We start from the raw sequence: 27,504 nt of genomic DNA, 5'->3' as shown, positions 1-27,504 counted from the left end.
TTATCCTGAACAATAAATGTCGGAGTATCCATTATGACTTTTGATACAACAAATTTTATATCACTACTGTCGCATAGGACACAAAATGAAGTTTAGCATATGCAATATCTCGGTTAAATGATTTAAAATGCAGTCTAAGGTATCAAAAATAATTTGCATTGCTTATCTTTAAATTTCTGAAAAGACTTGTGAAAATCTATGACTCTATATACTGAATTATTTATATACAATGTCAACCTAATAGAGAAAAATAACAAGATATTTTTATTTATATTTCGTATAAATAAATAAAATCATCATTCAGGTTTTGTCGGCTAATAAAATGTTTTCAATGCACAACAGCAGATGATTTTCTATGCAACATAAATATATTTTCCTTTTTCAATCCCTTTTTAAAAATATTTTCGCTGAATTTGGAATTAGTATTGTTAAATATTTAAGGCCTTCATATTTAGTTTTATTTCTTGAATTATATTGGATGAAATCGCTTTACTTCGCTAATTCCATTTGCCTTAATATGTAGTAGACACACAATATTGCTAATACGGTAAATAGCCAAGACGAAAATACGTTACCGTTCAACTCCAGATTTGAATTTAAATTTGTTGTATATTGAGGTATGAGGTACCTACGTATGAACCTTATTGTTGGTAGAGCGGGTTATAGAAGTAAAAATAATTCTACGGTATAACTGCACACGTTTACATATGTAACATCATCTTGATGATGTATTATTTGCAATTTGTCACATTTCGTTATTATTACGACTTTAGTAACATTTTAGTCTAGAAATTTTAAGTTTATGAAAGCGTATATTTTTCGGTATAACTGTAATTCCTAGCCCTGATGACGCTACGATTGCCACATTTTCATAGTCTTCATTACAAAATTAACAATTCTTGAATTATTTGGCAAGCAAATATTACATTTCGTACTATCACAAAATTACAAAGCCTAGAGTCTGGATATGTTATGCAATATGCATAAACACTGCCTTTCTACATTTCCTACAGCGACGTAAGAACAGGTTCCAGCTGTAACTATAGGCAAGAATGAGTCCTTTTTGAGTTCAATGTTTAAAGTCATTTTTGTATAAAATATCGTGCTTAAGTACCTTTCAGTATCATTCCGAGCAGCTTCAAGAGTAAATAATGTTTTCAAAAACTTATTATTAATTAAGAAAATTAGTTTAATAAACTCCAGACTTAAATATTTATGACTACAAGCTATATATTAAAGCACGCTAGAGCATGCATATATCACGAAGTTAATTGTAATAAAAGCACAATTTGATCTTTGAGATTTCTTATAAATTAAGTACCTAACTAATTCATATATCCTTAGCCGGGAATGGGTAGCTTCACAGCTAATATTTACTAGCAATTTCTTTAATAAACGTATGTAGCGCTGCTACAAGTCACTGCAAGGTTACGATGACAAAGAAATTTAGTTTCTTCGAAAATTTTAAAATCAGAAAATGCCGCTAGGAATAATTATCAAGCAATTTTGAAATATCGATGATTACAATGTTATATGATTATAAATTGAGGTCACGAGTACGAACAATAAGAAGTAAGAGAGGTCCGCAATATAAAGATTTAGTTACAGGCTTTAAGGTTAGTAGTCGATACAATTTAAGCTTTACTTCGCTTACATTCAATCTTAAGTTCTGTATTTATGAAAAGCCAAAGGCATTCCGATTCAGAGAATCAATGTTTGGCAAAAATATACCGTAATTCTGCATAAATTTATCGTGCAAGAATTTATGATCGCACAGGTCTACCTTCCAATAGATAGTAAACAAAATATACCAAAATTTATTAAAATTAGTCTAAATTGAGGATCCTACTAAAAACTAAGCTAATATTCAGCCTCACTTATGCTATTCGTGAATATGCAAAGTGCGGTTATTAGACGATATTTCTCACAATATGATTGGCTATGAATATAGAATAAAATTTTACTAAGTACAAGTACATGCTTGTTACAGAGTAACTTTTGCATAGCTGTCGTAATATAGTCTCCATAAGATAACTTATCTAGGAAAATGTTTATATTAATTTAACTTTGACATTGTGCATTCTTTTAATAGATAAGTGTATAGTTTTATAGTATTATGTATAAAGTGATAAGTAATGTTTGTATAGATTTAGTATAAATTGAAGGATCTTTCAATAAAGTTTGGGTTTAGCTTGTGTAGTTTTACTATTCCTCTCGACAATAGGAGGTTGTGAGTATTTAGAGTTATATTGTAGGTAAATATCACGGAGGTCCAAACCCAACAGTAGACTCCTAGTTTCTACAGTATATTTTCCTCGTTACAAATTTCGATTTGTAACAATGCTCAAATTAAAAAATGACTACCATAATTTCGCAATACAGGAACCTTAATTTTTCATTATTGTTGAGTATTACCTAGCAATTGCTAGTTCATAGTTAAAATTGATCCCAATTGCGTAGCAGATTGTCTAAATTGCTTCAATCAGCGACTTTTTAGAATTACACACAAGGTAAGCCGTGCTATTTATGATCTTGTTACGGTGTTACCTTACCGTTAGGATATTCTACAATAATAGTACAGTAGCTAATATGGAAAATATCCATATTTGTAGTGCTAGGTAAGATAAGTAATGCTTTAACGTGGATACTGATTGCTATTATGTGTAGATAGTAGTAATATGATTCAAGTTCTAGCTAGTAATAGTTGAATTAAACAAAACACATGCTTAAATTAAGATTAAGTATGAGTAAGAGATTAAAAATATTTACTGATAGAAAATCTATATAAGGAACATCTCAGCTCGAGATATCTCTCCTAGTAAGATATAATAATAATACTATCGTTATTTACAGATTGGACAGTTCCTATATGACGGGAACACTTGACTTACGTTGTGCGGTGAAAGTTGTAGATATATCTATGCTAATAAAAGTTCTATCTTTACGGTACTTTACAGTGTGTGTTTAACGTTTAGTAAAAAGGCATTTAAGTCAGTGTTTCTTATAAACTTTTACTGCACACTTTCTTGTCGCAGAGTTTAAATTGTGACAGATCAATAAGACCATTGGTAAAGTAAGTAATTTGATGTATGCCAATACGATTACTGGATTGATAAACCTGATCAGAAACGCAACATTCCTATATGGGTAGAACTGGCAGAATAGTTGCCAGAACTATTCTTACGACACAAGAAAACAACACAGTACTTATAATAAACTTTACTTTAATCACCAGAACTACTTCCCTAGCCTACGGCATTGTAGCTGGAATCCTTGCGAAGTACTAACTCGCTCAACACAATACACCATATAAAGCTATCACACAAGTTAGCCTTAACCTGGATCACTTTTTATTGATCACAGTCCTTCTTACATACTCTTTCAGTAGTTATAAACATATTTACTATACTATTAACATATTTCAATAACAAGTATGTTCTTACGATTGAATTATCAAATACTGACATTCGAGGTAATAAACAATTTCATATGTAAATCTACTCCGACTGTAAGCCCTGTCAAGCTCCTATGTTCTCATTACATACTTGTAATATATTACTATATCATCATAATACCGTAATGACTTAGGTTATTACTAACAATAACAATTCCTAAAGTAGTAGCTGATACTCGTAAAAAGTTCAAAGCAAAATGTTATCATAAACGACACTTCCATATCTAAGCTATTTTGATGACTGTGACAGTAGTTTATCATTTACAAAGCTTTAGCATTTTCTAAGTTACTATTACTCTTCTTTACTTTGTTAAGACTTTACAAAATGTCCTTACTTACCTGTTTAATTTCTTAAAGCTTCCATATTTCTGAGTCGTATTTCAAATCTAAACGTTTTAATTATCAATAATAAAGCCATAAACATCGGCATCGAAACTCAATTATGAATACCAGACCAATTAAAATAACGGTGATTTACATTGCCTAATGTACTAACAGTAACGCACAATCGATGAATATTTACTACAGAATAGCATTGAAAACTAGACTAGAAGAAGAATTTGATATTGCACTTTCAATTACCGCCGGATAATATAAAATACTTTTTATAATCAAGACATAAATCAGCCCTAATATAAAATTAATATACGTAGGTAGTTGGATCCTAATGAAAGGCAGCAAAATGTAAAATAATAAATGCTACTGTATAGTATAAATTGTCTACTTAATAATTAACCTCAGTAAAGCATAATAGCGCTTGGAACTAATGTCATTATCAGCTAATAAGAACAAGTTTCACGATGTAGGAATTTAAGAAATAGTGAAATTTTTAGTTCTGTTATTGCTTCAGCGATTGCATCAAAACCAAAAAAACAATAAAACTAACTATTGCGGTATAATCGGTAGGTACAGTATATGAAATCATAAAATATAATATTGCCGGATTATATATATAAGAGATAGAAGCACATCGCAATGTTTATCAGAGTACTTTTGTAAGAAATTTATCATATTGTCTTCTGTCTTTGGACAAAGATCAGGCAAAGTAACAGAAGTAATTATGACTTCTTTCTGATTTCTGTATTGTTCTTATGGTTTCAATTTGTGCCTATTAGCAAGCACTGCACTGCTTCAGTAATTGACAATAAATAGAACGCTTATTATTATTATCGTATCAATCACTGTTTAATATGATACCGATGATCACGCAATAAAAACTGGCAGGATTTTCGAGTATAATGCTTCATTATACTTGAATAGCATTTAAGTAGTGACTATAGAAAATTATTATAGATAAAATGTCTGTTTTGAAAATTATAGCCAACTCAAGGATATGCAAACACTTGAAGTGATTTTAGTGAAATGGGTTTATTTTGTGCATTGTATTATTAACTCTATTTTGCATCAGTTGATAGGTTATAATATACTGTAGATCATTCATTTACCTAATTTGCTTGCACTCTTAGCGTTACAGCACTAAGCTTTAATCTAAAAAAATCGCAAAAATTGCTAGATTAAGAGGGTATTACGTTACAGACCGCAAAAAATCTTCGCAAGTTAAAATTAACAAGTGTTACAGTAGCAAGATGACATATATTAAAGTCTTCTGTCTAATTACAACCATTAATTTATATCGCTATTTTCAATTAGAGGATATATAGCTAACAGGGCAAATATTCCTTTTCAGTCTGATAATTACAATTGCTAAGAAAAGTAAATAATATCGATTCAATAGAATGAGCGTAAGAAATCATTTTGATTTCGATTTCAATCAAAGAAAATTGGAGCGTATCCTGTTACACACTTTAACTGTATTTCAGTGAAACAGTGAGGTCGAAAGACTTTAATATTTTCGGAATCTTAAATCTTGAAATAACAAAATGGTAGATACTGGAACTTTACGATGAAAAAGTAATGACTTTTATTTTTAATGCCTTAATCTATTAAAATCAAGCATATCTGATAGTTAGTTGATCTGACTCATTAGTTTAATACTGCAATATTATTGATGCTACTTTCAGTTCTACTGATTTGAACTGAGTATTGAATAGTACATTGACATCCAGCTGTATCAATAAGGTGGATCGGTCTCAGTAATGAATTTAATCCTTTTCTGTATTCTTCATTTGTAGCAGAATATATAAATGGACTTAGACATGAACTTAATATTATTAATGATTTGGTTATGCGAGTTGTTGTAAGATCATAGGCAGTTTGATTGAAAGCCGTGAGAGTAAAATAAATCTCATTAGGTAACCAACATGAAATAAAAGCCAGAGCGGCTATAGCTGACATAATAGTTACTTTTCGTTTTGATTTACGTCGAATACTCATTTTACGATTAGAATTTTGGTCTAAGGTATCAACCTTACTAGAAAATAGTGTTCTTCTAGCAATATCTGCATAACAGATCAAGGTTAAGAGAACGGGGAAAAATAAGCGTATTATCTCTAATGCCAAGAATATACTTTTTCCAGGTTGGTGCCTAGCAAATGAGTTGAATTGACACGGTATTGTACTGTTCGCTACATATTCATTTTGTAGCATAACATCAATTGATAGGAACAAGCAAAGTATCCATAAAATAACAATATAAATTTTAACCCTTTTAGTTGTCACAATTTTTCTGTAACTAAATGGCCTAGATATTGCTATCCATCTCTCTACTGCGATAGCAGTCACAGTTAAAACAGAACCAAATCCAAAATAGAATAGCAAATATTCTGAAGCAACAATGTGACAAAATATATTGCAACTTAAAGCATCTTTTGGATACGGATAACTCTTTGCTGGGACAACAAATGTCGGCATAGCATATATCGTAATACCAGTCATCATATCCATTATAGCCATACTGGCGATAAGTAAATTGGTGCCTGATCGTATCATCCTTCCACGTCGATAAGTAGCAATAATTGTAAAGACAAGGCCATTGCCGAATATAGCAATAAAAGCTAGGATACCATAGATAACATGCAGAATTTGTTGCACAGTTAGCCCGTTTGGGGATGGAATGGGTACTGTGGTGGAAGATAAATTATTTTCATTACTTGTCATATTATGTAAAAATTCCATGGTGAATTGTTTTCTTTTCTTTACGATGAAATTTAATTTGGTAGAGTCATCCAGCTTACGTATATCGTAGAACAGTAGTTTTAAAATCAGTTATAGCTTTTTCCCTTATGTCTTTCAAGATCGTATCAGGGAGATGACTAGAGATGTTTACTTCAAATGGTTCGGTTAAGGTTAAGCTGTATAAGACACAAAAAGGCTTCTATATTACAGTTTTTAGTTAGATTTTTAATACTTTAGTTAAATAATATAAACTAAGATGATAATGTTAGAAATCTTAATCCTCTAGCGTATGATACATAAAATAAAAGCTGACTGACTATGATTGATATTACTTCAAAATGAAAATGCAATAATAATTTAAGTCCATATTTAATGAGTGCAGCTATATCGTAGATTACTTAAAATAAATAATGGGAATTTCTGATCTACTTTGCAAATATTGAACTTTACTATTTAATTGCTCTTTCCATCTAATCGTCACGTGTGCAATTATTGCAATCATCACTACCATTGATGGTAAATTGGGATTATGCGATATCAAAGTCCAAATCAAACTAATCGGAAGAACATTATTAACAATAATAAACTCACTGCGGAAAATATGATGTTCATAATGCATATTTAGTATTCTTTATGGAATTTTCAGTCGTAATGTCATCTTGACAATAGTAACAGTGTTTGCCAGACGCTGTATATTTATGTGAAAGATTTATAACTGTAAATAAAATTATTCAGATCATAAAAGTATATAGGATTAGGCTGTGTATATATATCTATCGTATACGGATATTAGATATGCAAATAATTTGATGAAAGCATACTTAACGTTGTATACCGCACCAGCACAATCATTATCTTCTTTAATTTAAGAATCTTCGTACTAGTTAAAAGTCCATTATGAACTCAGTACCGTATTACTTATAGCGATATTATGATTTTATCTTCAGTAATTTCTATATCGTTTCTAATTTATAAGTAGCGTAACGCCCTAATGATAGTTTATGCACTAAGCCGTTTTGATTAGTGCCTGTACATAATTTGGTAAACTATTTTAGCCTTTGGATGTATCTATACATTTAATTAGGCCATGTGGAGATAGGATCTACAGTGCATTATTTTAACGGAGATAACGACAATAATTTTTAGCTGAACACCTATAAATTTTTATATCATGGAAACGAAGTAAGAGCTTTAACTTGACTATAACGATCGAAATACTTAGGTCACTGGTGTAGTATTCATAAACTAATGGCAATCGTAATATTTTATCTAGGTCAACAATGGCTTTTGAGATGAAGTGATAAGTTCACAGTTGGATTCTATTCAAGAACCGTCCGTTATTTTTTAAGAACAATTTAAATAGCGAAATTTATTAGTAGGAAGTAGTAATTAATCAAGTAATGAATGATGAAAGACTACGACAAAATATATTATATTGCAATAATAAGAAAGTAACATTTGTGCTACCAGTTCTAATACAATATATGGTGGACCAACACGACGTTAGCCAATGCCTGATCAAACGTTTTAATCTTACGAATTCACAGCATCTATTTATAGCATCATATATCGTGAAATTGATTATTCTAATAATATTCCTTTCATTTCTAAAATCACTATGACCCTCAACAAAATCGACAACTCTCTTCCAAGTAGAAGTTATGAGATTTACGGTATAGCACCTGTTCTGAAAATTTTTGTTATTCGAGTAATACCTTTGTCAGTCAAAGTCCATACAGTTTTGATGTTAACGTGCAATTATGCTAGATATTATAGGAATATTTTTAATATGATTTCGGAATAGCTACTTGTACGAGTTAAACTTATATTAGTCGGTTCACCTCCTGCCGTTAAATGTAATGGCATAGAACATATGCTGCTTTCAAAATATTAAACAAATTAAGCGTCGGCCAATTTCGGGGATTGACCATAACGCAATATTCAATCTGATATTTCTTGGCAAATTATTAAAGATAAAGTAGTGAAATTGTTATTCAAATAAGTCAAATTACACAGTACTTTGTTATTTTGTTTTGATAATAAATGATAGATTTTAATAATAATTGATTTAAAAATTGCATTTCGAACTAACTATGAAGATAATAATTAGTATCACTGAAGTAAAATTTATCTCTCTTAAAGTAGAAATTCAAAATCTGTATCGAACGTTTTAATATTATAGCATGCTAGATAATTAATCAATCGAAATATAACAAATTTGATCAGTTGATAAAAAAATATTAATAAAGAATGTACTTAAATAACAATCATTGACATAGTCTAGCATACCACAAACTGTAAAGTACCCCATGAAAAAATTGGCGTATTTCATTATCTATTTTCATCTAAGAAATAACCACTAACGTTAGCCACTTACACCAATAAGGGCAAAATTGGGTATTACTCTGATTCGTATCTGCTACAGTGCCTAGTAAGGTATGATTGCAAGTTGTAATACAACTTAATCGAAGCTTTCAGCATGAGCAATCTTTTATTGTGAGGGTGGTGTTTGCAAATTTTTAATAAAGATCTGCATTAAATAGCAATATGTTACGGTCATTCCTATACACAGAACTGTAGTTATTCAGTATGCGCATTTTAAGTATTAAAAAATTATGAAAATTTCAAAAACGGGTATCTTAAGACAAATAGTTCAGCTTGTTTCATTCGCATTGCCAAGGCCTAGTTATATTAGTGATTGATTAAGGAACGGTAAATAGATTATAATCTTAGTATGTTAAACGACTTATTGCTGTCAATTCTAATTGAAAACATTACAAATTTTTTTATGATCATGTTAAAAGTCAGGTAACATAGATATACGGTATTATATTATTACATAGTACCTACCTACAAATGATACTTTATAAACCAATCGAACTTCATTAACTTGCCATATATAGATTGGATTGATATCCCAACTTGTTTTCTTTTACACTTGATTACGAACTGTAGAAATTTTCTGTATAATGCGAAATCTGAGAATTCAGATGGTAAAAATGTAAACATATTTTATTAACTATAAGTCACTTGTTGTGATATCATAAATTGTCTGGAACTGAGGATTTGTGAGTTTATTGTTGTTGATTTATTAACATTAGTTAGAAAATGGGCAATATGCATTATCAGAGTACGTATAGATATCTATATATCTCAAATTTTAATTGGCTACTTAGCTAAGTTCTGCTGTAGATACACTACGTGTACAGATACAATTGTGTTGATGGTAAATTTATAATTACGTAAATAAAGACTTAGCAACATAAGAACTACAGATAGGACATTAGCTTACGCCTAGCTTTACACATATTTTATATAAATATATTAACATATATCGTAACCTATATATCTATTTATAACGATACAATACAAATACATAAATATTATATTCGTGGTGGGATAGATACGGAAAGAATTCCACATTACTCATACGTTAATTGTTCTACTTTTGACAATTTAACATGTAATTAATTCTTAAATAGAAATCATGAAAAATTATTTACCGCCTTTGAGTTAATGTAGTTTTTCATAGCTGCCGTGTATCATTATAGTACACCGACAGAACATTTTTCATGCGGTGAATTCATATTAAAGCAAGCTAACCGGAATCGTCTACAATCACAAATTTCTATACTATTGTGCATCGGCTACGCCACTGAATTTTCAATGTGATCTACGCTATCGATATTATAGTAAAAGTATCATATTCTAGTTGATAAAGAGAAGTTTTTAAAATGTCACTACTAATATTTTGACTATCTGAGTGATGAATTGCTGTTTACGAGTAGGTATGTACAACGGTAGTGCAGTTGTAATGGTAGAGTTACGTATGATAAAGTTTATTCGGCATTAAACGTACGAATAAGCATCGATATGCCGCTTTAAATATCATACTACGGTAATTCAGTTTTAATTTGTAACTTCGCGAAAAAATACTATTGGTAAGAAATCAATTTTTTATAGAAAACAGAGTTTGTTTCTATATAAGTAATCGTATGGCCGATAAATAAAATGTTATCGCGCTAAAACTGTAAATAATTATCATTACCACTCAGATAAAATGATAGATTTAATGTGCTGCTACGTAAAGTACGATGATAGTAAATAATATAAGGTTAGCATGAAACTTTTTCAATTAAAGTATCTTAGAATAATAAAATCATCGAACTGAAGACAATTGCATAATACACATATCATTCTCCATGATTACCCCACTTGAATGGATATAGTGATTTTTATTTTGATAATATATTTGGTAAAGTTAATAAACAGAAGCTTAACTATAAAGAGAGATGTAGCAACTTCGGGATGTTCATATTAAAGCAATGTTCCAACATGTTCCTTTTTTAGGTAAGCGAGCTCATGTATATCATATTATATTTATCTAAGCGAAGTAGCTAATAAGCGAAAAGAAATCTATGTGGACTATCAAGTCGATTTGCAATAAAAGTTTTCGATATAAAAATTAAGAGCTAATATAGTAAGAATTGCTAAGCCACGATAAATTGGACGAGTGAAACCAAATTTTAAAAAGGATTAAAGTTAGTTAGTACCATATTCTAAAGCGCTACCGCAGAGGTACTGATAACCATACTCTTACTTTTGCTACCGGGAAACGGATTCTGATACCTGAATCTGCAAATTGTCGATATTGAATTCCAAAGAGGCGATAATAATGAGCGTAGACCCTTTCTATATTCTTCATTCGTTGCAGAATATATAAATGGACTTAGACATGAACTTAATATTATTAATGACTTAGTTATACGAATTGTAGTTTGATCATAAATAGTTTGATTTAATGCTGTAAGACTAAAATAAATTTCATTCGGTAACCAACATGAAATGAAAGCTAATGCAGTAGTAGCGGACATAATGGTTACTTTTCGTTTCGATTTATATCGAATACCTATTACACGATTAGAAGTTAGGTTTAGAGTATTAACTTTACTAGGGCATAATATCCTTCTAGCGATATCAGCATAGCAGACCAAAGTTAAAAGAACGGGGAAGAATAAGCGTACTACTTCTAATAAGAGGAAAATTGTTGTTCCGGGCTGACGGGTGGCAAAATCATATCTTTGACATGGTATTGTATTATTTGACTCATATTTAATTTGTATCATAACATCAACCGATATAAATAGGCAAAATACCCATAAAATACTGATGAAAATTTTAACGCGCTTGGTTGTCATAATTTTTCTATAACTTAATGGCTTAGCTATCGCTATCCATCTCTCTACTGCAATAGCGGTAACAGTTATAACTGAACCAAATCCAAAATAGAATAGTAAATATTCTGAAGCGATAATACGACAAAATGCTTCACAGGCTGATGGATTTTTCGGATATGGATAAGTTTCAGCCGGAAAAACAAATGTCGGCGTAGCATATATCGTTATACCAGTCATCATATCCATCATGGCCATACTGGCGATAAGTAAATTATTGCTAGATTGTAGCATTTTTCCACGTCGATGAGTAGTAATAATTGCAAAGACGAGGCTATTACCGAGGATCGAGACAAAAGCTAAGATACCATAGATAATATGTAAAATTTGCCGTATAGTTAGGCCATTTCTTAATAAAATTTGCGGTGCCTCAGAAGATAAATTACTTCTATTAGCAGTTCGATCATATAAGTATTCCATGATGAGTTGTTGCCTTTCCGCTAGATTGAATTCGATTGTAACGTCCAAATATACAGGTCGACCACTAGCGAGAATTCAAGACTTTTCAATCATCAGTTTTTTTGCCTTCAGAAAACTTGCAACAGTGCCTATTAAATTTAAAGTTCTTTTAAAAGGGCAGAAAGGTTAATCTAATGGTCTATATTTAAATTTTAAGATTTCTTCTATCGATCAGGGTCAAGTTACCCGTAATTAAAGTAATCTTAAAAATGAATGTAATGTACAATGCTTCAGTATTTTGACCTACTGTTAATAAAAAAAGTGATCATTAGGTGCAAATTGTTACAAATAAAATGGATGTAACAACTTTAATATATTATAGTCCGTCAATTGCGGCTAATACCACGATCCAGTGCTTTGGAATAATGCTTTATCCATCAGCAAATTTTGATCTTCCAAGCCATTAACTAATCTGTCTGTCTTTTTATCACGTGTATATTGCCTTCTTTTTCATTCGTTACAATCATTAATGACTCTTTAGCCTTGCAATTTAAGGTAAATAAAAGAAGTAGAAAGAATATTGTATAAAGCTGTTTCATCAATGTATTGATCTTAAGGATACAAATAATGACCTTTTACATAAAGAGAGAAAAATGCACTATTTTTGTTCTCTTCATTAAAGAGAATTAATAGTATCATTAACGTTATTTGTACCTAGATTGAGCTGAAATTTATTGTAAATACTTTTGGAGAACTAAGTTAAATATTGAAATTTATTAATATCTTTAATATCTTTAAATGTCATTGTGAGAAAGTAATAAGAAATGACAGAATTATGATGCACCGAGAATGCTAAAAGTGAAACATCTGTTCAAGCGATTATAATAACTAACGTGATCATTTATTAACAAATTAAGATAGATTGCCATTAAGAAGTTTTAATTATACATGAATTTTATAATATGGGTAAGGATAGAGCATAAAATAGTATTAATGATTTGTTATGAACTTAAATCGTTTGACTACCTTAAGAAAAAAGTCACAAGTTCTACAACCAGCAGTTCTCCAGACTATTTTGCTCATTATTACTTTTAAACTATATTGCTACTGATATCCTCCGTAATTTTTTTAAGAAAATGATCTTAATGATTTGAAAAGAGGGAATAGAGCAATAAGTAGTATCGAGAATTATAATATCATATCAGACCATTGACTAAAAGAAATTTTCAATTATTTTTAACCTTTGATTTTCGTTTTATAAACTAGAATTTGAGAATAATCTTATACGATTATCTAGCAAACAGATTAAAATTCGCATCAATCTTCATGCATTAGTACTCTTGTCACCTACAAATGTGATCGCTATATCGATATGCAATAGAAATTATCAATCTTGACTGCTTTGCTAGGCAGAAGTATTGCGAAAGTCTTTATTGATGCATAGATTACGGTTGTTAACACCTATTTGAAAAATTAATTGGGTGTTGTAAAAAGCTATTGGCGAGTTTACAATATAACTACAACCTACGGTATTTGATATTTCGAACTATTGCTTATCTGTCATGTTGTAGTAAAGTGTGTACGATAATGGTGCTAAACGAATTACCGATCGCTGACTGTTAATGGCTATTTTTATTCTCCGACCTAACCTTGCATTGTAGCGATCTTGCGATGCATCAAAAATAGAAATTAGTAATAGCATCTGCATCGAAAAACCATACCATGATGTTATTATGAGAAACTAACTTTCTAAAAACAGAATTATCGTATCTTATTTCCAGCCGTTTAGCTATTTATATAAGAATAATAATAACAACATTCTCAAAACGAACACAAAAGTACGAAGGAGCTATCTCTTCGGGATTACTAGCTTAGACGCTTTACACTATTCATATTCTTTTTTTGGAGTAGTCTTGCAAGAAATGAGATCCTAAAATCTATAGTATTTAATAATTTACATTAACCTTCTAGAATCCTACTGACTTCTTAGCTATAACAGGTATATCAGTCATAATGCAGTTTATTATTCATTATTTATTATTAAAAATTTCACTAAACTTAATAGCATCTAATTTCACGGTAAACATTACCAAGTTCATCCATGTTCTGTAGTACAGTACTTGGTTATGTAATAGCACTATAACTGCAATAATGATGTACTGATATATTTCATGTCTCATTTTTGTAATTTGAATTATGCAATTATCTCTTTTTGTAATGTAACGCATAACTATAATTTTTCTAGACATGCAATGTAGGTGTCTTCTAAACATATTAATAAACAGTGTCTAAAATATTTAGTGGTCAAGCTGTGATGGAATTGAGATTACAGCGAGCTTTTTTATTCAGAAAGGATTAATATGATTTAGTGTATGCTACTCGATAAAGTAGAAAATTTGAGCGATTTTTATACTATAATTGCAAGTTGTATTAAATTTTTACGTAGCGCTCAAAAAAAATTGAATAGCACACTACATTAATATTACTCATTGCGATCTTATAGCTAGATACATATTTAACTTCCAAAAGGGGTGATAGTAAAAGCATGGAAGTTCAGGAATAGGAAGCAATCAGTAACCAAATTGCTCAATTAAAGTGCCCAATTCAACTAACTGTAAGGTAAATATTGGTGACGGATTATCATCATAGTCGGCAAAAGTCCTGAAACTAGGCACAATATATCTATTGATAATATGTAAATCTAAATGTAAGTAATTATCAGTTATTTGTCCGGATCCTGACGATGTACTTAAAATCTTGTCCTCCTATGCTCGCTCGTTACATAATTTATTGATTTACCACACCTACCATGTGTCTTTCTGGTACAGTACTCGCATTTATTTCTGTTTATATGGGTAATGTGCCAAGCTACTTTACGCAGTTTCCGATAAGATATTATTGTCCATTTTAGTGAAATTTTTTAGGATTTGCATTACTTTAGAAATATAATTTAAACAAAATTTATGTCCTTAAGATATAATATTTAGATCACTAGTTCTCTTTAATATCCATAGTAACCTGGCAATGAATGGCAGACACGTCCTAATTTTATTGAAACATCGAATAAGACTTTAGGAGTAGGAAAGATTAGTCTATCAGGCTCATATCTGCGACCACATATTTAGCCATTCTGTAAGACAAGACTATTGAAAGCCTACTGTGAAGAATTACAGTTTACAATATCAACCTTTAGGCTAATCATAACGCCGTAACAATGATCACTGATCAAATGATAACGCTATAAATCATTTATACGATCATTAATGCCTATTATAAACAAGTATTCGGTCATTAGATCATGCTATAAGCCAATTGATCCAGCCGAATTACTAGTTATGAAATCATAAGTAAACATTACATTAAAATGCAAATCTATTTTTTAAAATAATTTTTAATCATGCTATGATAATGATGTATTTGAGCAGTTAAGAGGTGCGTCGAAGCAAAGCTAGACATAAAAAAACTTTATAATCAACTCATAATTACATAAACTCACATGATTACACCTAGCAACTTAACAATAATATTGGCTTAATGCTTGCAATACAATTAAGAAAATTTGCAAAAGTATTTGATAATCTATCAAGTAAATATCGGCAAAAATAATGCGCTAAGATGGAAAATTTAATTCTGAATGTGATTTCGGCTTCGAATCTCAATATCTTATCTATGTACTTCTGTACATATGTGCGAGTATTGTACTGTTTATCTCATATGTTATTAGTCCTAAATTCAACACAACTCTAGGACGTTCTTATAATATAGACATATCTATTTATAGGACGTTTCTTTGGTTATCTATGAGGTTCCGTATATCTTTAGAACGCGCTCATATTACATCCTGCAAACACAAATAAATATTTTTCTATTGTTAGGCGTAAAATGAAAAGAGATACAGATAGATTTTAGCGATAAATCGACTATCGTGTTGAATCAATAAATACTAGCTATTCTACAAAACTGGTGTAGAAATTTAAAGTACTACCGTACGATTTCATGGGCTATTAGCAGAAATTCTTTTGCAGCTTGCTATTTTCGTATCAGTGCGAAGGTAAGTATCATAGTCGTATAACGTTACTTGTTTAAATAGTTGTTATCATGTGGTCTAGTACAGAAATTAAGGTATGTATTTATCGATACCTAAAAGTAACATTGCAAAATTATAAATTATCTGCATAAAATACAGTCTAATGATACTGTTGGCTAATAATAGGTGACGTCATTAAGTTGCTATAGCATTCATCGTACCCTTCATTACCGCACTACTGTTTAAATCAAAAACTATGGGTTAACATTAATTATCCAGGAGCGATAACAATTCCGAATTGCGATTGTGATAATTTATTTACATCGAATAATTGAGATATCTAATATCTAATCGATCTATTTTTACTTTTACCACGTTAATACTGCAGATTGCAGAACAAAAATTCAAGGCTGTCAATGGAGGATGGCGTGGCCTGGTTTTTGCTTCATTTTAAAGGTGGGACCCCAAAGCATGTAAACATGCTATCGAAATTCTTACAATACAAATAAAAAATTGATATCCTTTCTAAACGTTGTAAAATTATTATTAAAACCGGGCTTCTGCTTAGGGAATATAATAAAAGTGGATATCGTACCGCTGTTGATAATGGTAATCGTGTGAGGATAGTCGAATTTCGATATAGGGACTAAAAGTTCCAAATAGTCCACGATTGAAATATAGAGTATCGATTTTTAAAATGAAGGCTAACTTTCATTATCAGATCAATGAAGACTATACGTTATAAATGAGCGCAATTGATGAGCGATTTTTATCATTTAAAGACGTTGACTGTAATTATAAACGTATTATTATTATGCTAAATAACGCTAATTTTCGATCAATGAATAAAAGCCTAAAGTGATGATGATTATTAAAAGTTTGGGTACCTAATTTTAAACAAGAATTGTATGGGAAATTATTCTCTCACATAGAGTAACGGCATACACTGTAATGTGCTAGAAGAATGATATACCGTATTTAATACAGACTTTGATGATAGAAAGCGATACTCGTAAAGGTGTAAAGTGTTTTTCTTTTGTAGGCCATTTTGGTACAATTTATTACGAATAGCAAAATAAAATCATATATAACACATACATTATAAGTACTTTTTAATTTTAGGGAATTTCTGTCATGTTTCAGACAAGAAATTCATCGCCTTTGTTACTAAGACAATGAATGCCTTCACAATCACTTTGTGATATTAACTATAATGTTCGGAAGATTCTTTGCAAAGTAAAAAAATTTTAGTAGCTCATTAATTTCCAACTAATTCCAAGGCTACGGATTATGAAGATTTTTGCTGATTATCAGCTGGCAATCTTTTTACGTTGTTTAAGTATACAGTCCTTATATAGTTCGAAAATAAGTTTTACTTTGTCGTTCAATCACAAAAGAAAGGTAAATCAATAATACTAGTGCAAACTCCCGTCGCTTTACTGACGGTTTACGATAATGTGCTCATTTAACAGAGGTTCAGTAACTTTATACCGTACCGTGTAGACCTGTCAGAGGTTCAGTAACTTTATACCGTGTTCTGTGTATAACGCTTAAAAAATATAGTACTTGATTTGAATTTAGCAGTCATGATGAGGAGACTAAGCTGAAAATCTATGAAAAAGTTATTCATTTTTCCAGTCAAAAAGTGGCTATTATTAGCGTTGTTGGATTGCTCAGACCAAAAGTGATCTTCGACGATTGGATCAATGAGTTGTAGTGTATTTAGAATATACTGTAACTATATTCTACTCTTAAATATAGACATGTTGTATTGATCTTATATTTAGAAATATCTACAGTCTGTTTGCTCTACATTCAAATATGGCTTACTGCATTTAGTTATTATAGTCCTCGCTATTTTCTACAATCATCTGCTATTCTATAACCTGTTATGGTATATGTTGTATCTAATCCTACAATCATGTTCTCTGCATGTGTTCTAATGCCATAGCTATAAATACAGCCGTTTTCTACCTTAGATTTGTCAAGTTGCATTATTAGTCACAGTTAATATTCACACTTTACTCACCGCAGCTACCACACTGACCTACCGTAATTATCACACTGTACGTAACTACAATCTACAATAAAGTATCCTCTTTTCTTAAGCTCCTTGTGCAATTCTCTGCATGGCAACTAAAACCACATTATCTGACTCTTCGAACCCTCCATCACATGAATAAAATGAATAATGTCACCTAAAAAGATTTTTCTATGATGGAGTAGATCTAATACCCATCTTGTAATTTAATCGCTAGACGGCTTCACTGAGATAAGCTCTGATACAATATCAAAGACAAGAAGTTTATGGTCAAGATTTTACTTTAAAAAACTTTATACCTGTCAAGAGAAGGATATAAGCGATACCAGACTAATTATTATCACTGAGATACAAAATTGTTGGTGAAGTTTGTTTCATGGACAATTTACTTAATTGTAGCAAATTTCACCATCGATTCCGAATCTATGTAATGAATTATTTACATAGATAAACTATTGTAGTAGACAGAAATAAAATATTGTTCGATAAAATACTTGTATTACAAATAGAAAATGATTTTGAGGAAAATGTAGGTCAACATCTTGATATGGCTGTTTGATGATTATCAATTTTAGATTTCATTCAAGTCTCTTGGCAATAATGATCCATTGGCCGTTACTGGGCAATAAAGAAATTGATTCTATACTTATGATATTTCGTATCTTAGTTTTGTGCAAGAAATAAATGTAGTCTTTGTATTATGGTAGATTATTTTCAATTTTTATACCGATTTTGCCCAACTTTATTTTGACTACCTATATTAATGTAAGATCCGCACAAGTGCGACTACGTCTGATTTCTTCATGATTTGGATGCGATAAAATGTGGCTAGATCCCTTTTAATTTCTTACGCTAATTTTGCGTAACTTTAATTTCATTACCCCACTCAATGTAAGATGAACGTAGGCGCGTTTATGCTTCGTTAATTAGTAATTTCGATGTAATGAAGTGATAATAGATCGTTTTTAATTATTTTACGCCAATTTTGCGAGTCTTTAATTTCATTACCGTACTCAAAGTAAGATCAGTATAGACGCCAACATGCTTGGTTTGTTCTCTAATTTCGATATGATCGATTGATTGCATCGATGATTGCTGTCAACCTGCAAGTCTGCCAGCCAGTAGAAAAATTAATATTAAAATATAATTTGATCGTTCGTCTTTAATCTATGTATGAATGGGCTAATTTGCATCTTCAAGCTTGCTATCCTTACCTTCGTAAAGTAGGTAAGTCTACTGTTGTTACAGGAACTCATTTCTACACATTATTGTATTTTTGATCACAACCTAGCCCATTGAGCGGTTTGTAAAAAAAATTAATCAATGATTTTACGCTCTGATGACTAAATAACTATACATTAAAATGTGGACCAATCGACTACCTTTTCCGGTAGCGAGTTTAAATCGATATTGATGAGTACTTGACTTGATTCTAATTTATATAGCCTACCCATTAAGTTGATTGCAAGATAAATCAATGCTCAATATCCTGTTTTCGGATTCGAACACGACGTTGCAGTGGATATGCCAATCGTGTTGAGAGTAAAGTCACGTATCATCGCGCTTTAAATGACGCTTTTTCGATAATTATCGTGAATAATAATGATCTCAGCAATGTGTATGTTTGTTGATCGAAATGGATTTTGATTGGATGATCAAAGCTAACGTGGCGGATAACTGAATCAATCTCGAATGCGAAAGTGACTAGATAAATAAAGGTTCAAGGTGATCGTTAGATAAGAGACAAAAGAAAGACATTGATCGCCTATAGATAACGCCATTAATAATTAACTTTTCTCGTAAAGTTCGAAAGGTGAGACAAGTACGTGTAGAAGACTTATTGTTGTCTTTCTCGTCCACTTCAATAATATAATAGCAATTGTATCTATTGATTACACTCTCTATACAATATATATCTTGAATCAAGATTAAATTGGTATATTGATTAGTTAATATGTTTGGATGCTTGTATCTCTTCAGGTAAGTCTAGGTGGAAATGCATTTTCTTCGCATATGATCATGATTAACTTTGTCAGCTGTACAACGTAACCAAATCTAGTAGCCAAAAATGGAGTTCACTATGAAAATAGTACGGAAAAGAGCTTTGAATATGGATACGACGGAGTATTAAAAGGTTTACCTAGCGAGAGACAAAATAAAAATGAATAATTAAGTAATGGACATATTTTAATATGCATCCACAAACATTTTTAGTTAAATAATTTCTAGATGGATAGTATTCAGTCTACCGAGAGATTTAATTTAGCAAGTCGAATCGACTAAGTAAATCAGGTGTCAATAAGAGCGTTGCTATCTGACAGCATGACTGAGGAAACTTGCTTTACGGCAAAAATTTTAAAAGTTTTTGTGGATCTTCGTTTACGCGCAAAATACGAATACTATGTTGATAAATGCGCGATATTCCTATCATAGTTCGCTGGGTAACGTGATTGCCGTTTTAACTATAATGTCACTAAAACTAGAGAAATTCCTTCATTTTAAACCACAATTTCATATGACGTTCTTCTTAGCCTCTTTAATTGTATATTTTTTTATGATTTCTCTTACAAATTCATGTAACTAATTTTATATGTTTTGCGCACAAATTATTTGAGGATATTGTAGATATAACCGAATCGGCTTTACACTAATGCTAGCCCATCGTAATAGCTATATATTGCAATTATTGCATACTACATATGTATCTCTCGGTAGTTGTATGTAAAGGGCAGTTCTTGTTGTTAGCGTCGCGTCTAGCGTAATCTTAGTAGAAAAGCATACTTTTCAACTACCAATACGAAACCTGAGTCGCTTACTGAACACCCAACAACATTACTTTGCAGACACGCTGAGGGTATAAGTCTATCTAAGCTTCTTGGCCTAGATAGATTAAAATGGAGAAGGGATCAAATTGACCACGTACTGTACAACACTTAACCATAATGGATTTTTTATCGAATATTTCATTCTTTATCAAACATCCATTTCTTTTACAATGCTTTACAAGGTATAAATCGATCCGAACTTCTTTGTTTAGATAGAGTAAAATGGGGAAAAGATAAAATGGAGCATGTACAACATTTCAGAGAACAAATTCTTTGAGAAGTGTTCATTTCTTTTAGAATAATTTTTAGGGTGTAAATCTCTCCGAGCTCTAGGTGTAGTCAGAAGAAAATGTGGAAAGGATGAAACATGTCGAGCACTTTAGATAAATGGCTATTGCGTAGTCTTAGATGACCAATTGTCTAATGCTATCATGCCAATTTGCACCACGGCTATTTCTATTCGCATGCAAACTCAATTTAATTTGTTGACGATACGGAAAATGGTCAACATGCACGCTTGCTTGACTGGATGCCTTACAGCATAATAAGTTAAATCAATCTCTACAAAGCTATTTTCAAAAGACATCGAATTGTAGTAAATTGATCTTATCAAAATATCAAATACTGCAGCTAGATCTTGGAGCACGGTTCAGATTACTATGTGTTCCACTTTCTAAAAATGCGATTGCTGACGTATTCCTCAATGCCCTTACAACAGTTACGTATTTGTTAATGTTGTTATAAATACAGGGCATACGAGTATTAAGTAATAACTTAAGTAATAGAAAATGTGAATTATAAAATAATGTAAAGAAATATATACTAGCATATGATAGCTTAGCAAGTTTGTTACAAGCGTCAATAAAGTCGTAAGAAGCTTTAAAAAGACAACAAGCTAATATTATTCTGATGGCATTTTATTTAACCTTAAATTGGTTATATGTATACTATAATATTTCTTTTACGAATAAATAGATTGCATTTAGGATAATTTTAACTAAAAATATATAGAACTACAAAATTATTCTACTGATAGGACGCCCATAAGATTATATTCCCGCTTCAATATTCTAACTCTATATTTTCTAGCGCTATTGTGGCAGCACATCCCAAAATATAACACAGGATCTATTTAAAATTGGAATCTATAGTTGAGCAGATAATATCCTTTTATCGACAATAAATTACTCTGAGAATGCCATTCTGTTCTAGCCAAAATAATATAATGAAATAATTACTTGGCGGATGTTTATGTATATCGTATGTGATATCGGGTGGTTTAGCGTTTATAAATTCCGAAAGGTAAATTACTCAGGGAAATTTTCTGGCAAATGTGAATTTATATTGAAAAAAATTAAGCATATGTTTTAATTTCTTATTTTATTGCATACTTTCACTTGTATAATTTTGTACAGCATTTACTGTTTGCTTTTGTTAATAGTTTTGATCTTTGATTTATAGAATATCATTTACGGCGAGAGAATGCCTTCATTGCGATATCATTTCAACATTACTAGTAAAAGCGAATAGGAGTGAAGATTCCGTTCTGGACCTAAATGAATATCAGTAAATAACAGACTAATCAGTGATTGAGAATTATTTATTTCAATTGTTGAGAATGTAATTTCAGCAATCGGAAATTGAAATCCTTTTATTTTAAACTTGGTAACCATAATAACATTTCCCAACACAATATCAATGAAGAGTTAAACAATTCAATGATGTTTGAGATCAGATAATGATCTAGTATTACAGCTGTAGGCGTTAAGGGAATAGATGAAGCCAACAAGTCTTTGTGAAAGACAAATTACCTAAGTTGATTTTGAGTTTATGTGACAGGATTCCAAATGAAATTAAACTCGAAATGTATTTCCGATATAAATTTATTAATGTTACCGCCAAATTAAAATCTTGAGAATATTAGATACGAAGTCAAGTCTTAAAATCATAAAAGTAATGGTTTACTGAGGATAGCAAGTATTGCTATTACCCTTGATCATTTTTGAAAACTGTCTCGATAAAAACGTAAACAATCCTTAAGACATTGATATGCTTGTAAGTGTTGAAAATTCAATTTTCTGAAATGATTTAATCGTAATTCAGTATTACTAGGGGTGCATATCAAAAATAGTTTTAAATAATGGTATTATTCTACTTTTTCCAATAACATATCATGCCGCTACCGGTTATTTACCGCGACACAAATTTTAGGATCTTCATTATCTGTTTATTTATTGCTTACGTATTCAAGGCACATAATAAATGTTGAATGATATCTTAATTTGAAAAGTATAATAACTAAAGCGTAGCACTATAATTATAATGTTGATGTATTGAAATGAATGAATATTATTTTAAATATCATTGCATCTTGCTTCCAATCGCTTAGTTTAGGAACGGATTAGCGTCAAATAAGTTATAGAAAGATAGTGAAATCTTCATTGAAACTTTCCAGTAAACGATAAGTTCTAGAATATATCTTCAGAACGGGAAGATAATTACAACTTAACCGGTCTCAAGCCATTACAGTTAAAAGCGGATCAGTGTATAAATTAAACCTAAGTATGCAATTGTTAATAAACTATAATGGCTACAACACATGATATTTCTGAGAGAATGGTATCTTTCTATGAATTAACATCCAAAGATGGAAGCTGTAACATCTTATTAAAAATGTCATGAATCAAAATCCTTACACAGTCTAGATACGATACTGTAGGCATACAATATTTGTTTGAAGGCAACATCAGCAAATTTAAGATATTATTAATAACAGATACAATGCAAAGATTCTCTTAAGAGTAATATTAAACGGTTGATTAAATTGGAATTGCTTCGCTATCGTAAGTGTCCCTCCTTTCTGTTCTATGCTACTTTTGGCTGTTAAAAATTGACAGACACGACTGTATACTTTCAAACTGAAGCCATGTATTTAACATGGATGACTTATGTAATTCATCGTGCTGAAATTGTTGAAACAACAACTCTTTACTCAATATATTTAAGATTTATTCTCAATATGTTCACGTATAATCGAAGATGTAAATTGCAGTATTTTAGTAGCGAATATGCTACAAAAATTTCACTGAAATCAAGTACGTTGTAAAAATCATACAAGTTCAATAATAAAGTTATAGAATAGATTAAAGTGAAATTGTTCCATCGTGAGAATGCTGATTTCACTCATTAATTATATCGCTTGTACGGTGTATACTGTATATATATACAAGTTCTTGTGCATGTACATTTACATTTTTCTTGGACATTACACGCGTAAATATGGGTGGTCACGGTATGAATTGCCGCGAAGAATTAAACGAATAAATTTAGCAAATTGGATATTTATATACGGTGATTACAATTAATTACTTACAGTAGGAATCACCGAAGATATGATGTGCTAGAAAAAATTGTATATTGGACGGTAACATTAACCCTTAGATAGTCAGGATTACGCTACAAGTTCTTGTGGTTTGTAATGTAGCTTAATATTATGATTGTAGACTGTTAGCCATGTTTAGTATATTGTACGGTAGCGTAACTTCTATATTTATCATAAGAGATAGTTGGTAGCCATAACTATAGACTGTAGTGGTATAAACTCTATGCTAGAGTACAAATGACTATATACAGTAAGGTGCTGAGTTACTAATAAGTATATAGGTAAAAATAGAACCGCAAATCACATATTAGGATATGGTTAATTCATTGTACTTTGGCTGGTGTGAATAATGTCTACATAAATACTGTAGTCGTATCCATATCGGATTAATAATGGTCCGCAGTAGAATAGTGTTACTAAGAATAATTTAACTATGTGTAAAATAAGGTAAAAGGTTGCCGTGCGGACTGTAGCTGCGAATGCTACGAAAAGTATAAAAGCATGCAACTTTAGATTATTCTGTTAGTTCGTTCTAGAAGTCTTTGTTGGTAGTATTCGGCTAGAGCAGAGCTGTGTGTAGTTAATCTTTGTATAAGATTCAATAAAGCCCTTAATTTTCTAAAATTTGGAATTTCGTGATCGGTATATATCACATGGTTATAATTTTGAGTAGTAGTAGATATTAGGCGTACTAAAATAATTCTGTGAATGGACCTACGATAGTTTAGTTATCTAGAATTATTTACTAGAGCCTATGGCTATAAATATTTCGGTATTAATTTGGCTATTAAGTAAGACTTGACTGTTAATCTTAAGATGATCCATCAATACTAGCTACTAGGTGTATAAGATCCGAAGATAGTTTAAGAAAACCAGTCCTCTAGTTGCATAACGTAGAAACAAAGGCGTCTAAGTTCTTGTAAATAGTCCACGGATACTGAATCCTGGAGACTTTAGAAATTTCGAGATTTATCTTAGGTAAACTTCGTCATAAATTTATGACAGAAAAATATGCTATCTTTACATTCTTACCAATAATTATTTTGATTAATTACCGTAGGCTTTCATTTCGATAAATGAGCACCACTTTTTCAATTCTGGAAATGGTACATTAGGATATCGATATTTTATTATAGTGTAAGCTATATCCCTGAGATTTTTTCTCTATAGTATACGATCGGTAATATACAATGTATACGTATTCATACAATAGATGATTGTAATTACCAATAAAGAATCCACAAGATATCAAGTGAAATGGAAATTTCAATTTCAATCTTAAATTGGGATTAGGTTTATCTATTGACTAAATTGGATATATTTAGTATTGGCAATATGATCAACCTAAATTTTGAGCAATACAGTACATGCTCTATTTAAGGATTTATAAACAACAAAATTAAATTGAAAGGAAATTTTAAAATAGATTTACACACGATAAATTATTGCTTCTCCGTTTCATAAGCAGGTGGAGTTGATACATTCTTACTGACATTTAATGGTGCAATAACATTTCGAACATGATGGACACTGTGTAAAGGTAACTTGGTAGCTCTGCAATAGTTAAAAAATTGCCAAATACCTTTCCTATAATCGTCATTAGCTGCCGTATAAATTAAAGGGCTTAAACATGAGCTAGTTACAATCAATGTTTTGGTGGTTCGTGTAATATCAACATTAATAGATTTAACAACGTTGAAGGCGTACAGCGTATAATAGAGTTCGTTGGGTAGCCAACATGTAATAAACCCTAGAGCTGATATTGCAACCATAATAGTAACCTTGCGACGAGTGTTAATTGAGTTTGTTGATCTTCGAGAAGCGAAGGGTCGTGGAAAAGATTGATGAATTTTTGGTCTGGGTGCAGCATAAATGATTCTTTTTGCAATATCAGTATAGCATCCTATGATGATGATGACCGGTATAAACATACGTATCATTTCTAATATTGTGAAGAAATAGATGCCTGGTCGCTCTCGAACAAAATTATTCCATTTGCATGGAGGCTGTTCATTGCCTATAAAATCCATCTGGAATACTATATCAAGCGGTATAAGGATATTTATTGTCCATAAACCTGTCAGAAATACTTTAGTTCGCTTTAATGTAATAATCTTTCGATACGTATAAGGTCTAGCAATAGCTACCCATCTTTCGATAGCAATGGCTGTAATAGTAAAAACTGAACCAAATCCAAAGAAGAAAAAGATGTATTGTGTAGCAATTATGCGACAAAATAGCATCCCAGTAACATTGCCAGTAGGATATATATAATCTGAAGCTGGTATAGCAAATGATGGCACAATAAACATAACTATACCTGTCATTGTATCCATGATTGCCATGCTTAAAATAAGTAAATTCAAACCAGACTTTAACATTTTGCCATTCTTTATAGTTAAAATGACTATGCATACTAATGCATTTCCGATTATAGCCGTTGTAGCCAGCACGCAATATAAGATATGCATAAAACGTTTGACATACCAATCACGACCAAAGACGTTTTCACTGGTTTGGTTACTAATAATCGTTTGATTTAGTCCATTAACAGCCATAGGTAATCAATTTTTCTGTCCAACCTAAAATGATTAAAGTTATAATTTGATATAGATTACTAAATACGGCTGGATTGTTAATATAACTTTCGGTGCAAGATGCTAAATTTGATAGAAATTTTTTATATTGCAAGTTCTTTTACACTCTAAATAAATGAAGGTAAGCGTAACAACGCTATTCAATTCAGCTCGTTAGTTGATTTAAGACTGAACAAATCAATTTTAATTAGCCGATTTATAAGACACAATTTCTACATATCACAGAACGAACGAATAAATAGTCGGTATGACTTGAAGAAGAAAACATCTAGTATTGATAATAATCACTTCAATTGACTATAATTATTAATAAAATCAGGAGATGACATCAGCTGGATTATTTACTAAAAGCAAACAACTCTATTATATACCTATATATTGTCTATAATATTGCTCATCCATGTAATATATTTTACAATGGGTAAGATTTAATAGTAAATAAACTTCTGTATAATTACGGGACGACAAAA

General features: G+C 31.0%; 3 protein-coding genes across 3 annotated transcripts; all 3 read right to left on the bottom strand.

Annotated features, from left to right (window-relative positions):
• Window positions 1-5,437: 5,437 nt before the first annotated feature.
• On the bottom strand, window positions 5,438-6,529 carry TRIADDRAFT_54040 (uncharacterized protein; the record flags this gene model as incomplete). The annotated part of the gene is made up of 1 exon (XM_002110207.1): window positions 5,438-6,529. The coding sequence occupies one exon, from the start codon at window positions 6,527-6,529 to the stop codon at window positions 5,438-5,440; it is 1,092 nt and encodes a 363-aa protein (XP_002110243.1).
• A 4,559-nt stretch (window positions 6,530-11,088) lies between these two features.
• Window positions 11,089-12,183, bottom strand: TRIADDRAFT_54039 (uncharacterized protein; the record flags this gene model as incomplete). The annotated part of the gene is made up of 1 exon (XM_002110206.1): window positions 11,089-12,183. The coding sequence occupies one exon, from the start codon at window positions 12,181-12,183 to the stop codon at window positions 11,089-11,091; it is 1,095 nt and encodes a 364-aa protein (XP_002110242.1).
• Window positions 12,184-25,879: 13,696 nt separating this feature from the next.
• On the bottom strand, window positions 25,880-26,995 carry TRIADDRAFT_54038 (uncharacterized protein; the record flags this gene model as incomplete). The annotated part of the gene is made up of 1 exon (XM_002110205.1): window positions 25,880-26,995. The coding sequence occupies one exon, from the start codon at window positions 26,993-26,995 to the stop codon at window positions 25,880-25,882; it is 1,116 nt and encodes a 371-aa protein (XP_002110241.1).
• Window positions 26,996-27,504: the final 509 nt, after the last annotated feature.

Source organism: Trichoplax adhaerens, genomic scaffold (assembly GCF_000150275.1).
Source record: "Trichoplax adhaerens TRIADscaffold_3 genomic scaffold, whole genome shotgun sequence".
Taxonomy (NCBI): domain Eukaryota; kingdom Metazoa; phylum Placozoa; class Uniplacotomia; order Trichoplacea; family Trichoplacidae; genus Trichoplax; species Trichoplax adhaerens.
The sequence above is the reverse complement of the archived record's forward strand: the minus strand, read 5'-3'. Positions and strand labels throughout refer to the sequence as shown.